Source organism: Panthera onca, chromosome B1 (genome assembly GCF_046562875.1).
Source record: "Panthera onca isolate mPanOnc1 chromosome B1, mPanOnc1 haplotype 2, whole genome shotgun sequence".
Classification (NCBI taxonomy): Eukaryota; Metazoa; Chordata; class Mammalia; order Carnivora; family Felidae; genus Panthera; species Panthera onca.
In genome coordinates, this window is record NC_138342.1 from 134004265 (window position 1) to 134018345 (window position 14081).

General features: G+C 37.6%; 1 protein-coding gene across 2 annotated transcripts in view; it reads right to left on the reverse strand.

Annotated features, from left to right (window-relative positions):
* Positions 1-8407: 8407 nt before the first annotated feature.
* PDGFC (platelet derived growth factor C) overlaps positions 8408-14081 on the reverse strand; it is a 204180-nt gene continuing 198506 nt past the window's right edge. The window contains exon 6 of one of the 2 annotated variants that reach the window (XM_060653910.3): positions 8408-10233. In XM_060653910.3, coding sequence (XP_060509893.1) covers positions 10117-10233 — 117 coding nt within the window. In that variant the 3' untranslated portion in view covers positions 8408-10116. The remainder of the gene's footprint in view (positions 10234-14081) is intronic. The other variant, XM_060653911.3, reaches the window with a different exon arrangement.

Genomic DNA, 14081 nt, shown 5'->3' on the forward strand with positions numbered 1-14081 from the left:
TGCAATAAGACTTAGGTCTTGTTAACACTTTGTATGCCTTTATTTCAACAACAAAGATACGATGTATTGTCAAAACAGATAAGCCCTATGAAATACAGTAAGATTTTGAGCAAATCATTCACACTATGCTACTAAAATGTATGACGGTGATCAAAATTCCTTTATTAAATTATTATGTTTTCCGGAAAACCTCTAAAGATATTACACATAGAATTGGTCATTTGAAGCCTTTTCATTTTATACTTTTTTTTGTTTGTTTGTTTAAGGTCAGGTTCTTCTCACGTTGGAAAAGCACAGCAGCCCCTCAGACACTAGCACATTGATAAACTAAGCTGGAGGGAGCACACTCAGCTTCCTTCCTGATACTTCTGTCCAAATGCTGGCAAATCCAGTTTTCGGATCACAGCTTTTAGACTGAAAACAAAGCAAATCAACCTCTAGCCAATGAATTATTCATGTAATCCCTACTCTTCTTGTCAGATTTCTTTCCTGATAGATATGACCCGTAGCTGCTGGTCTATGAATACTTATTTGAAATTAAAATGTCTGGAAATTTGGAAGACAATCGCTACCGTAGGTACTATCTTTAAAAAATTAGCGTCAATGGATTAAGAGATATTAATTTTATTCCCTGTACACGTTAAATATGGAACAATAGGAATGCATCTTATTTTCCAGATTTGAAAGGATTGCTTCTCAACATTTGTCTATTGCTTATTATTACTAAATATATAGACATTTTAGCTCTGTCAGAAGCTAAGTTATTTTGTACAAAAGATATTTTATATATATTTTTGGTTGTCTATCAGTAAGTCCAGCGGAAAGTTTCTCAAAGAGCTGTATTAAAAATGATAAAATGTTTTTTTTTTTTTTTGTAAGCTCTCCTTTGATTAAACAGAAACCTCAAATAGTGTTTAGTGAGCTGTCACGTATTTGACTTACATCAGAGGTGTCAATTAAGGGCTTAATCCTAAACTCTTTGAAAAGAACTTGAATTCTGTACTTCTTAGTAAAATATTTGCTTACTAGATGGAGTTAAGACCATTGTAAAATTTATAAAAACTTGATTTTTTTTTTCTAAACAGGAGGTTAAAAAGTACTTGTACAAATTGTTTTAAAGTCAGCTTAGAGAATTATTTTACTCCCCCCCTTGAATTTTGTGCTGGACCTTATCTCACAGCAAAAGAGAATACGGTGAAATCTCTGTTTTCTCTACAAACGGGGAGAGTATCAGCAGCCCACCTAGTACTGAGCAGTGTTAATAACCTGTTAAATGAAATCTGTAACAAGATATAAATACAAATACAAAAGCTTTTATGGGCCATATAATTTTAAGTTTACAAGTCAAAAAACTGGAAATAGCCTATTTCAGTAGCAAAGAACAAAAGTTTAAGCAAAAATTAAATTATTGCTAAAATCGTAACAATTTTCCACATAGAAATATTACGTAATATCGGGACAGTACCAGTGAAGGAGAGTTGGATTGCGGAAACACAAGTCCAACAAAGAATTCATTTGCTAACAGCATCCAGCGAGAGACATGCTTCCTGCTATAAACTTCAGAGGAGGATAGTTTAAGAACAAAAGGGTAGCTTTATGATGAGGCTTAGGCTAATTTCCATTCCAACGTCTCTTTCTGAACTACGGATCCAAGCATCCTCAGGAATCCAGCTAACTTTGAAGAGAAGCAGTCAGAGGAGGTAGTGTTATCTTTTCTCCGCTGTGAGTAGAAGGGCAAGGGAAAGTCGATTCTGAGGAGCTTCGGACGAAACATGGAAATTGAAAAGTAGAGACTGATGCCCTCAGATGAAAGGATAGCCTGAAGGTCTTCACACTGAGTTATAAGATCTGAAACCTATTTGATCTGGCCCCTTTTCTCACTCCAAGAAGAATGGATGCATGCCTCTGCCACAGTGCATCTCAGCAAATGACACTTTGAGAGCGAACTGAGCAGAATTCTTTCATCAAAGGTTGCACATTCCAAGTGCTCTCAACCTCCTTCCTCCAAAAGAAACAAAACTAAATAGAATATAATAGTTCATCTGCAAACTGTCATCCCACTGGCAAACAAGGGTTAGAAAAGTAAAAATGGAATCAAGAAATCACTCTTCCCACATCAGGGTAAACAGTAGTCTGGACACAAACTATGCCTTGTGTAAATGATCAGAAAACAGCGTAAAGACACAGAAATGATGCAAATAATCTTATGTTTAAAAAATAGAGGGAAGAGGGAAGGAAGGAGAGGAGGAGAGAAGATGAGGGAGGAAGGAGACGAAAGAGGGAGGGAGGGAAAGAGGGGAAAAAGAGGAGAGAGAGAGAGAGAGAGAAAGAGAGAGAAAGAGAGAGAGCAAAGTTTGGAAAGAGCAATAAACTAAAAAAACAGATGAAAATTCCCCAAAGTTCTTCATGACATAAAGGAGTTTATTAAAATATAAATATAAAACATTATTATGAAATGCTTTTAATGCTTCTATATTAAGTAAATATTTATTAAAAAACATAAAGTATATAATATAATTTAAAAAATGAGCATGAAGAGGTGGGATAAATTGTCAGTTTATTTCTCCTTGTTTCTTAACAGTATATTAGCAGGTAATGATTGAAATAAAAGCAGGTGCTTAGCAAGTATTCCCGTGCTTTTAGTGTTTTCGGTAACATTTTTTTTTTCACAACTTTAGTGGGACTGTATGGAAACATTTTGTGTCGATGGCACATTTTCCAAAGTGTATTTTTGTTGTTCCGTTTCAAGGTCTTTGGTCCATAGTTTCAAACGAAGGTATACATGATCGTTTTACTAAAACATAGGTTGTACTATACGACCTCATTTAAATGAAATAATATGTATTAGTCAACCGTTGTCACATAATGTTGCATGCCAAACACCCGCAAAATCACCGGCTTACAACAAGAATCATTTGTGAGTCCCCCAGGCACTTGTGCCTGGACTGACACGTGTCAGTCCAGGCACTGCCTGGACCCAGCAGGACTTGACTCCATGGCACTGATTGGGTCTAAGTCTGCACTAGGTGTCTTTTTGGACTAGTGAGCTCTCTGGGGTGTATTCTTCTTGAGGATGGCAGGAGTCAAAGAGAGCAAACCCAGACGTGCAAGCACGTATGAAGCCTCAGCTTGTGTCACAGGCACTTTTATTCTATGGCTTAGAGCAAGACATATGGTGAAGACTAAATTCAAATGGGAAAGGATACTCCAACCACTGTTAAGCCAAGGCAAAGGCATAAATGTTGAATACTATAAGAGATGGAATTGAGACCAATAATTCCGTGTACTACACCACCTATTCATTTATCTACATACCTGTATGCATACAGAGAGCAGATAGAAATGATTTGCAGAAGGGTGATCGAAGTGTAGATGACCTGTTTTTTGTTTTGTTTTGTTTTGCTTTGCTTTTTTACTTATTCCTTGTTCGTTCTTTTTCCTGGGGGTGGGTATGTCTTAAGTATTGAAGTGCATACATATATCCATGATTTTTTTAAAAAACAGCTTTATTATATGTAATTCCAATGCCAAAATGTCCACCGTTTGAAGCGTATAATTCAATGGTTTTCAGACATTCACACAAGTATCACCACTATCTAATTTCAGAATATTTTTATCACTACAAACAGCAATCCTGTGCTCATTTGCAGTCACTGCCTATTTTTCCTTTTCCTCCAGCCCCTGACAAATATGCATATACTATCCTTCTCTAAGGACGGTCTATCCTGAACATTTCATGTAAATGGAATTGTAAAAATGTGGCCTTTTGTGAATGGCTTCTTTTACTTGGCATAATGTTATCAGGGTTCATCCATGTTCCACAGTTATCAGCACTTCATTCCCTTCTATTGCCTAATAATAATATTCAATTGTATGCATATACCACGTTTGTCCATTTATTCGTTGGTGGTTTCTATGTTTTGACTATTATGAAAAATATTTTATGTATTTTTGTGTGTAGGATTTTCAATTGAGTATATGCCTACGGGTAGAATTACCGATTCATACGTTAATCCTATGTTTAACCCTTTAAAGAACTGCATAAGTGTTTTCTTGCATGGCCACATTTTGCTGTCTCCCCCCACCCCCCCAGCAATATTTTATTTTATTTTATTTTTAATTTTTTTAATGTTTATTTATTTTTGAGAGAGAGACAGAGTGCAGGTGGGGGAGGGGCAGAGAGAGAAGAGATACAGAATCTGAAGCAGGGTCCAGGCTCTGAGCTGTGAGCACAGAGCTCAACAGGGGCCTCGAACCCACAAACCATGAGATCATGACCGGAGCCCGAGTCCGATGCTTAACCAACTGAGCCACCCAGGCACCACCTCCCCCCCCCCCGCCCTGACCGCAAGAATTTATAAAGGTGTCCATTTCTGCACATCCTCATCAACACTAATTATTGTCCATCTTTTTGATTCTAAGCCATCCTGGTAGCTGTAAAGTGGTTTCTCATTGTGGTTTTGATTTGCATTTCTCTAATGACTAATGATGTTCGTCATGTTTTTGTGTCCTTATTGGCCATTTGTATGGTTGGGTTTTTTTTTGTTTTTTTTTTTTTTTAGAAATGTGTATTCAAGTCCTTTGGTCATTTTTCTTTTTTTTTTTTTAATTTTTTTTAATGTTTATTTATTGTTGAGAGAGAGAGAGAGAGAGAGAGCAGGGGAGGGGCAGAGGGAGACAGAATCTGAAGCAGACTCCAGGCTCAGAGCTGTCAGCCCAGAGCCCGACACAGGACTCGAACTCACAAACCATGAGATCATGACCTCAGCCAAAGTCAGATGCTTAACTGACTGAGTCACCCAGGCGCCCCTATCCTTTGCTCATTTTTCAATAGAGTTAGGTATCTTTTTATTGTTGAGCTTTAAGATTTCTTTACACATTCTAGATATAAGACCCTAATCAGGCAGATATATGAATTGCAAATATTCTTTCATTATGTAAGTTATCTTTTATTTTTATTGTGTCTTTTGAGGTGCAAAAGTTTTAATTTTGATGATGCTCACTTTTTCTTTTGTTGCTTGTGCTTTTGGTGTCATCTCTGAGAAACGACTACTTAATCTAAGGTCCTCAAAGTTTTTTCCTGCAGAATCTAAGTTCCATAGTTATGTCTCTTACATTTAGACCTTTGATTCAGTTTGAGTTAACTTTTTGTATACGGTGTGAGGTAAAGGTCCAAATTCATTATTTTGCATGTGGATATCCAGTTGTCCTAGCACATATGTTGAAAAGGATACTCACTCACCATCGAATTATCTTGACATCCTTGTCAAAATCAATTGGCCATAAATGTGAAGGTCTATTTCTGGACTCTCAATTCCATTCCATTGTTCTGTAGGTCTAAACTTACTAAATTTACCACAGTATTGTGATAGCTTTGCAGTAAATTTTGAAATCAGGAAGTATGGGTCCTCCAACTATGTGGCTATTTTTCAAGATTTTTTCACTATTTTGGGTGCCTTGCATTTCTAAGTGCATTTTAGGATCAGATTTCTAATTTCTGTAAAAAAAAGAAACCTGGTTGGGATCCCATATGTAATTAAAAAGCGATAGTTATTAATCTTAAAATAAACTTCCACCAGAATACTAAATCTCTTCCTTAAACTTTACATAGATTTATACTGAATAAGAATGGCTTGGCAGTTATGAAATTGGATTTGGTGTAGGTGGCTGGGCAAATGCTTTCTGAGGTAGAGTACTAAAGTATGTAATTAACATTTTGACAGACAAAAGAGGAAGTTATTAAAATAGGTTAGTGTAGGAACAGTGCTTTAAAAAGAGAACCCAGCATGTGCGAGCATATGTAGGAATATTGGTGCTTACGAGAACTGAGTATTCACTGCAATTGTACATTGGGATTGACGATGCAAAATGAGTCAAGAGGTAAATGATGTAGAGATTATGAATCATCAATTGCTGATGTCCATGTTTCACATCTAAAGACTTTTAAACTCTGACTCACAAAAGTTAATCATACTATAGAATGTCTCCAAAACATGAATACATAAATGAATTATTAAATGCCCCTAAGTTGAATAGAAGTGATATCTGAAATACGGTTAGTAGAAAAACCATTAACTGGAAAACCAAACATGTAGTTTCAAAGCACTGCTAAAGAAGAAAATCATTATATCACTTAAACTAACAAGGAACATTTTCATCTGCAAGCTGTAATCGTGGTGGCAGGTGCCCCAATATAACCAGTAGACTGGATTGCTTACAAATAAAAAATACCCAGCACCCATCTATTAACTCTTTCACTTTACAGATTAAGGTGCTGATGTTCAGAGATATTTAGGGTCTCCAGGGGGCCTGATGTCAGTCATTGCTACGTTAAAAAAAATCACTTATTCATTTGTTTGTTAGACTAGGAGTCTGAGACATCAAAACGAGGGCGAGTAATTATAAATTGACAATATCTGTAATTACAATATTCCTGGGAGCATGGGAGAAATGGCTTAATTCAAGTGGGAGTTAAGGAAGAAGAGTTTTGCTGAAGAGTGGCATTTGAGCTGAGACTTGAGAGGAAGCCACTGAGGTAAGTAAGCAAAGGAACAATGCTTCCAAGAACAGCGTGTGCCAGCACAGGGATGTGCACAAGTATCGCTATTCTCATGAAACTGTTAGGTATTCGTTGACGAGAGCTGTACGTTAGGCTTGATGGTGAAAAATGAACAATGAGACAATAATAAATTCTGAGTGTCATGCAAAGAATTAAAATTTAATCCTTCGGAGTTCAATTGTAAATTTTCCACCCCAGGGACATAATCAGATTTGTTGGAAGGACTCCCCCTGTTAGTTGTGCAAAGGGTGGATCAGAGGGGAGTGAGACCAGGGACCAGAAAAGTGGGGAAAGGAGAGTGGGCAGCATAATGAGGGCGAGCCATGTGGCTCTAAGTCAAAGCTGCAGCTGCAGACATGGAGAGGTAGACACCGACACAAGAGAGACTTTTGAAAAGGTAAAAAGCCAACGGGACTTGTTGACTGACTACGTATGAAGCATGAAGGAAAAACAGGATGCCAGGCAAGTGGTCGATTATATTTTCAACTTTCTACTCCTTCTTATGCATGCAAAGGATTGTGATTATTTATAACTTTTAAATGTATTTATAATATATAGTTAAAATACATTAAAAACTCAGCATCTTTTTTTGGAGGTAAGCGCTTTGCATTATACTAAATATATGATGTTGAGGGAGACTTGTATCTTCTGCCTTTCCTTGAGTCCAGTCACAAGCTTAAGTAAATGCACCTTGAGAGAGGGATGCTCTGAGAATAGCTAAATGAAGCCAGGGTGTTTTCACAGTGTAAATTCTCATTACTCTCTCATTTGTTCCTTCCCACAGTGCGTACACTTATTGCTAGATAAGAAAGGGAATGAAATACAGAAATGAAAAATATAGACATGAAAGCCCGCCTTGTGCCAGTTAGGGATTGCTCTTTTATTTTAATAAAATCACAAGGTAGCAAAACAGTTCCTCTCAAGGGGCAAAGCACTAATCCAATATATCACATGTAAAACACTTGTGGTCAATACAGACAAGATTTTTCTGGAAATCCGAAAAATTATGGTCACAGGTGCCATGGGTGGGTTATTTTTTGTTTGTTTGTTTGTTTTTGGTCCAATGCACAAAAAGGTCTATGAGTGAGTAAGCATAAAGCAGTTGGCTTTTCCCACTCACTGGCGACAGCATGTGGGACTACCTTCATAGAGTCATTTCTTCTGGCTTTCACCATTTTGTAAGTAAACAAAAAAGAAACATTCAAAAATATGAGGGAAAGAAGGCGTTCCATTCAATGGTGGGAAGCGCTGGATCACACACAGTTACACAGGTCATTTACTGTCAGATTCAGTTGAGTCTCTGCTATGCTAATGCCGGTTTGCAAATTGCCAAGAGGGAGACACGGGGCACTGCATTTTCCGTGAAGCACAGTGAACTACGTCTAGCAGGCCTCCGCAGGGCTGGGACCAAACCACGAGGAGGTAAGTCAATAAGGCAGCATTTGTATGGTCCTGTATTTGTTCTCCAAGTGGTCGGGCGCAGGGTAGGACCGCTGGATGGAAAAGTACCAAGAAAGGGTACTGCCCAGGCCTACAGGAGCAGTCTGAAGACAGCATGGCCCTGGGCCCTACCTGGCCTTCTGGGGCGGGTGGAAAGGCAAAGACACAAGCCCTGAATAGAAATCTGCACCTGAAGGTAGGGACCCACACCTGGAAGTGTGCTATACAAGGTATGTTTAGTCTGTATGCCAAATCAATTTATGCTCCCCCCCACCCCCCCCGCCCTGCCGGCCAACTTAATAGCTGCCATTGAAAATGAAGACAGTGGAAAGTTACAAGATTTTTTCCTTTTTCAGTTTTACACTGCCATATGATCGATCACTAACCATTTCACAAATCACATACAACTTTCAAGTCAGGTGCAATTTAATATACCAGAAATCAGTATCAAGACCAGGGAGAAAAAGAAATGAGCTCCAAAATATTGGCGACAAGAGACAGGGAATCCTTAACACTTTTCTACCTGTCTTTTTTGAATTGACACAGGCTTTTGCATAACGGAAACCACGGTAACACAAAACTTGATCTTCACTGTCCTGGCGCCAAGACAAATCTTGCGTGCGCGCGCACACACACACACACACACACACACACCGTTTATCTCCAAAATAGCCACATTTTTTTTTTTTATTTGGTGATCCAATACGTTTTTAATTCAAATAGTCACCACATAACCTAGGCACAATATTAAGCATTGTACAAGCAAAGTAATTTACTGATTTTCATTTCAATTGCCAAAGAGTACAATAAGTGAATTGGTTACGGGATATACTTCTGTACATAAAAATATCCATGTATTTATACAAGGGTATGGAACAGAGTTTAAAGATAATAAAACCAGAACATCACAATAAATAGGATGTGTTCCTATAGGACAGCAGAGTGCGCTTTGTCAGTAAGCTGTCCAGTCTTTCTTCAAGGTGCTTTATATTCTTCTGAGCTAGGCTCACATTAACCAAAAGAAGGGTTAGGGGTTAGTAGTTGATTCTGAATCTGAATGCCTAACTTTCATAGGTTGCTTTTTATTTGCATTTCCAATAACAGGGGTAGAAGATATGATAATTTATTTTCCAAAAGTCTTTGCAACTTATCAAATTCTATTGATTTCCCACTTCAATATTTTAAAACACAGATCAATCTAAGCTCTAGCACCGTATGACCATGAGATACATGTATTTCTGTCAGAGCAACAATATTTTATATCATCTTTGTTCCTCTGGCTATAACAATTCTGTTTAGAAAAATTTTACCAAGCTAAAAAATAGTTGATCTAGGTTGTCATAAAAAAGAATATTAAATACCTTTGGTAAAAATAGATATATTTAACAAGATTAGAAAAGCAAACAGTTATAGTGTCAAAAGGAGAATATAAAAATGTACACGATAAAACAAATAAACCAACTTGTAGATAAAGTGAAGATAAGGCCACTCTTCAGGTTTGTCTCTTCCAGAGTTCTCTTCTTCTAAATGGTGGAAATTTTAGTAAGAAATATGGAAAATCCAGTCTTTCCTGTCAGCATGACACAAGTTTGATTTATCGTAACACCCTTCCTTTTTAAAAACCAAGGTTGTAGGACATAGAACACTCTGGTTTATATATGTGAATGTTAAGGAAACAATTCCAGATTTCTGTGATTTTAGGCCCAGAACATGGAGCTTTAGAGTTAAGCAAGGCAACAGAATCAGGTGCTCATCGCACAGTTTTTTCCCCGTACTGACATTAGCCTAAGCCACATGGAGACAGCTGAAATACGGAACACAGCTAGCTGAGTAAGCACAAGGCAACTCTGTCACTAGCTAGTGATGCACAACATTCATTTTTTTTCCAGGACCAAAGACCTTTTCTCCTGTTATTCGGGCCTCTCCTCTCAAAAGAGCCGTTGCACAACTTCTAATTCCGTGTGGTGTCTCCTCTTTTAGAATACACTGTAAATCCTGAAGATGAAAGGTCCCTGAAGCAAACAACTGAGATTACAGATGGAGATAATGCGCAAGTTGTCTAACAGATCAGCCACTGAGCTGTACTGCTCTGGGAGAGGCTGTGCGTGCTGATGCGGTTATCCTCCTGTGTGCCCTCTGCACACACAGTCACACTCCTCGTGGTGCTCCAGGGCCACGTCCGTGAGAGATTTATGCAATCCCCTGACACCACTCTTTGGTCTCAACTGAAGGACCTGAAAGGGAACAATGTAAGCCATCTTTAAAATCAACCAATGTCTGTAACGTTTGATTTCATGGACAAGTAAAATTTCAGAAAAGAATCTCGGGGCCCAACAAAGACTTACAAATTTTTATTTTTTTTTCTGATGAAGGCATCGTGAACACCTACCCCCACCCTTCAAAGAAATCACAAACGATCATCATCTTTTCGTGAAAGAAAGGAGGTTTTAATAGCAGCCACTTGGAAGGATGCCGCCTCCGAATACGGAACGGTCCTGACATTGAAAGACCTACTGTGCACTCCGTTTCACTCCTCGGACAATATTACAGAGAATTTCACCTTGATTAAGTAGTTTGAAACCACTACTGCCCAGCCGTCTTTCTGTTTGTTGGTTTCTTTCACTCATTCATTTTTTTCACACATTTAACAAAAATTTATACTTGAAGCAATACAAGTACTGCGATCCTGTGAAAGGAAACACGATCACTCTACAGCTGAGTCTGCTCAATTATGCCACTCATTAATTTTCTTGGCTACGCTTCAAGTCCTCTATAAACTTGATGAGATGGATTAGATGTACTTCATAGACATCAGCCTCCGTCACAGCTAACTTTCCGCAGCTGGACCCACTGTGCAGTAAACGGAGGCTTGGCGATAATAACAATGATGCCTCTATTAAATGAACTTAATGTGCAGTTTGGCCTTTTAATAAAAATATGGCAAAACAGACACTGATACTCAAGATATTTCCTTTTAACACTGTGACAGGAAGGCACAGCTATGTGTTCTATAAAAGATTATCTGAAGTATTTGATAAGAACTACCTACTCGGTGTGTATTTTCATTTCTTATAATAGAAACAATAAAGTTTCAAGGAATTGTGTTTGTTTGGATTATGAACAAAGACCAGAGGACATAATAATACGAAGTTGTCTAGTTTCTCTGTTTTCTGGGTAGGACAGTGATAACTTCATAGAGCAACTTCTAAAAGATACTCTTCCGGGAAATGTACGTTAATCCAAAGAGGCACAAGTCGAGTCTTATGACCGTTTTATTTGAAGATTTAAAAGAGAAAAGTAGAGAATGTATACCTCATTTGGAGTATGTGGTCATATCAAAGGTTAATCAGCTAACATTTTTTGAATGCTTACTGGGTGCCAGGCACTGTAATAATGTTTTTACATACTTTAACTCACAAGAATTCTATGAAGTAATTTACAATTGCTACCCTTATTTTACACATGAGTGACCAGAAGCGTTAGAGAGAACAGGGACATAACCAGTATTTGTACTTTGGCCAAAGATGAATTATTAAAGTCAGACTGATAGATAATAATTTTATAAAGACTTAGAATATATTGTTAGTCATACATTCTGCTGATTTAATAACGTTCTTCCTAGAGAGCTAAACAGCAAAGTCTTGTAATAACTATGAGAAATAGGGAACTTTTAAAGCAGATTTTTCTATTAAAATTCACAATTCCAAGATAAAAATTACTAAGGATATATGATTTTAACATGAAGCTTAACCCAATGACTGTCAAATATTATATGTGTCAATACTGAGTTACTGTTTTTGAACTTAAAGTGGCATCAAAACTGTTAAGATACTGGTGCTGTAACTTACCCAACTTTTGTTAAAAATTCCTTCTGGAATGAGGTTGAGTGGGTAGATAAACTGCAATATTGGCATAGCCAATGTCTTTAATTCCTAACTCCACTTGTATACATTTTCCCAGTTAGCAGGGGGAAAAAATTACTATAAAAGGTAAGAGTTAGAGAAGCTACCATATACAGCCGTAACAGGCAGCCATGCCAGGCTACAAACTTACAATCGTTCTTTCCTCCAGGAGTGCTTATGTCGAGGTGCAGTAACCGAATAATAGCACCTCCCCACCCCCGTCTTCATCTACTGATATTTGTGGAGATTTACAAATAGCAGAAGAATCTTATAATGTTGTAGTGATGCAAAGTCTTAGATAAGAAATTAAAAATACATGGGAGGGGACTTAATTAGTGCTCTCCTTCATTTCTTTATGAAGTTTTGACTTTGGAGGAGAACGATAGGTTGGAAAATGACCAACAGGTCCCAGATAATATTAAAGAAGACAGCAAGACAGAGGCATGTCTCAAACAATTTTGAGAGAGAGGTTCAAACTAAAATTACAAACCAACGGAAAAAAAAAATCCAGGGAAAAACTAAAATCCGAGAATATGGAAGAGATTAGATCAGGTACAAAAAGAAACATCAGGAAATAGATGATCATGTGCCACTGCCCACACTGTGCAAAGTGCCGTTAAATTTTGGCTGCCATGGAACAATGGGGGGTGGTATTCACTACAAAAAAAAGGCAGTTGAATTATATACTTTTTATCCAGAACAGATCTATGCAAGAAAAGCAACACCATACCAAATAAATAAATAAATAAATAAATAAATAAATAAATAAAATATCCCAAAGATCTTTTTGCCTGGAAAAGAATACTCTACCTATCTTGGGGCAAAATTCATTAAATTTTTATTGATCGTTTGCCATAAGCAAAGAATAAGGTGAAGCAGAGAGGGTGGGGAATAAAGATGAGTGGGAGAATAGCTAATATATATTCAGGGCTTGAAATATGCCAGACCCGGTTCTAAGTGTTGTGTCAGCTCCTTTAATCCTCACAGTAAGGTATGAGCGTTAGATATTCACTTCACAGATGCGGAACCTGAGGTGCAAGAGAGTAGAAGCAATTTGCCCCAAGTCACACAGCTAACAAATGTCAGCTTCAAGCTTTGGCTTCACAGATGGTTTTCTTCAGTACTGCAATGTAATGTTATCTTTGTTCTTTTTGGTTCTCAATTCGGTAAAAACAAATAAAAATAAACAATAATTCTGAATGACATAGCAAAAAAATAATCTCTAATAAACATGTCTTTAAAGTTCTACACATGCACAGAAGATGGGCTAGTTACGCTAGGACCGGCAGGAAACTCGGATGTATTTTGAGGAGGACGTAACATCTGAGCTCATATATATGTAAAGTTCCTGTCTCGCTTTCTGAAAAATCCTTTTGTGAGATAGAAAAATCTTTAAGGGAATTTTGAGGGGGGCAAAACTGGCTTCCAATAAATAGTATCTGGTACTTGATGTAAAAAGTAGTAAGAATCTTTTTAATAAGAGGATTATGCTGTAATATTGGGGCGCCTGGGTGGCTCAGTCCATCGGGTGTCAGACTTTGGCTCAGGTCACCATCTCATGGTTCACGAGTTCGAGCCCCGCATTGGGCTCTGTGCTGACAGCTCAGAGCCTGGAGCCTGCTTCAGATTCTGTGTATCCCTCTCTCTGCCTCTCCCCTGCTTGCACTCTGCCTCTCTCTCTCTCTCAAAAATAAATAAACATTAAAACAATTAAAAATTACGCTATGTAACAATACTATCATCTTATGTATTTCAAGCCTTTTAATTTTCTAAACTTATTTTTGAAACAATGGTTGAAAAAAAAACCACCGAAAGTGGTAAAGGAACCCAAATGGGGAATAATTGTTATATTTGTAGTAACACAAGGAACATAATTCAGCTTATTAGTTAAGGAAACTAGTATAACAGAGGTGAAAGACAGAAGAATTAGGGTATCTAAGCTCTGTCTTTGCTTCTGTCTTCTCCATGAGGTGGAATAGTCTTCAAACTGAAAACTGGAACAATAGGAATAAGAAAGGAATCATCAAAAGGAATTAAGGCCCAAGATGGGCTTCACTGCAAATGAATTAAGTCTTTGGATCCAGATTAATGGTATTCAATGATTTAATGATTTTTAGCACTATTTGAAATTCTGTTTAAAAATAATTTCACTTCTCTAGGAGTAGTACTAAGCTCAGAAC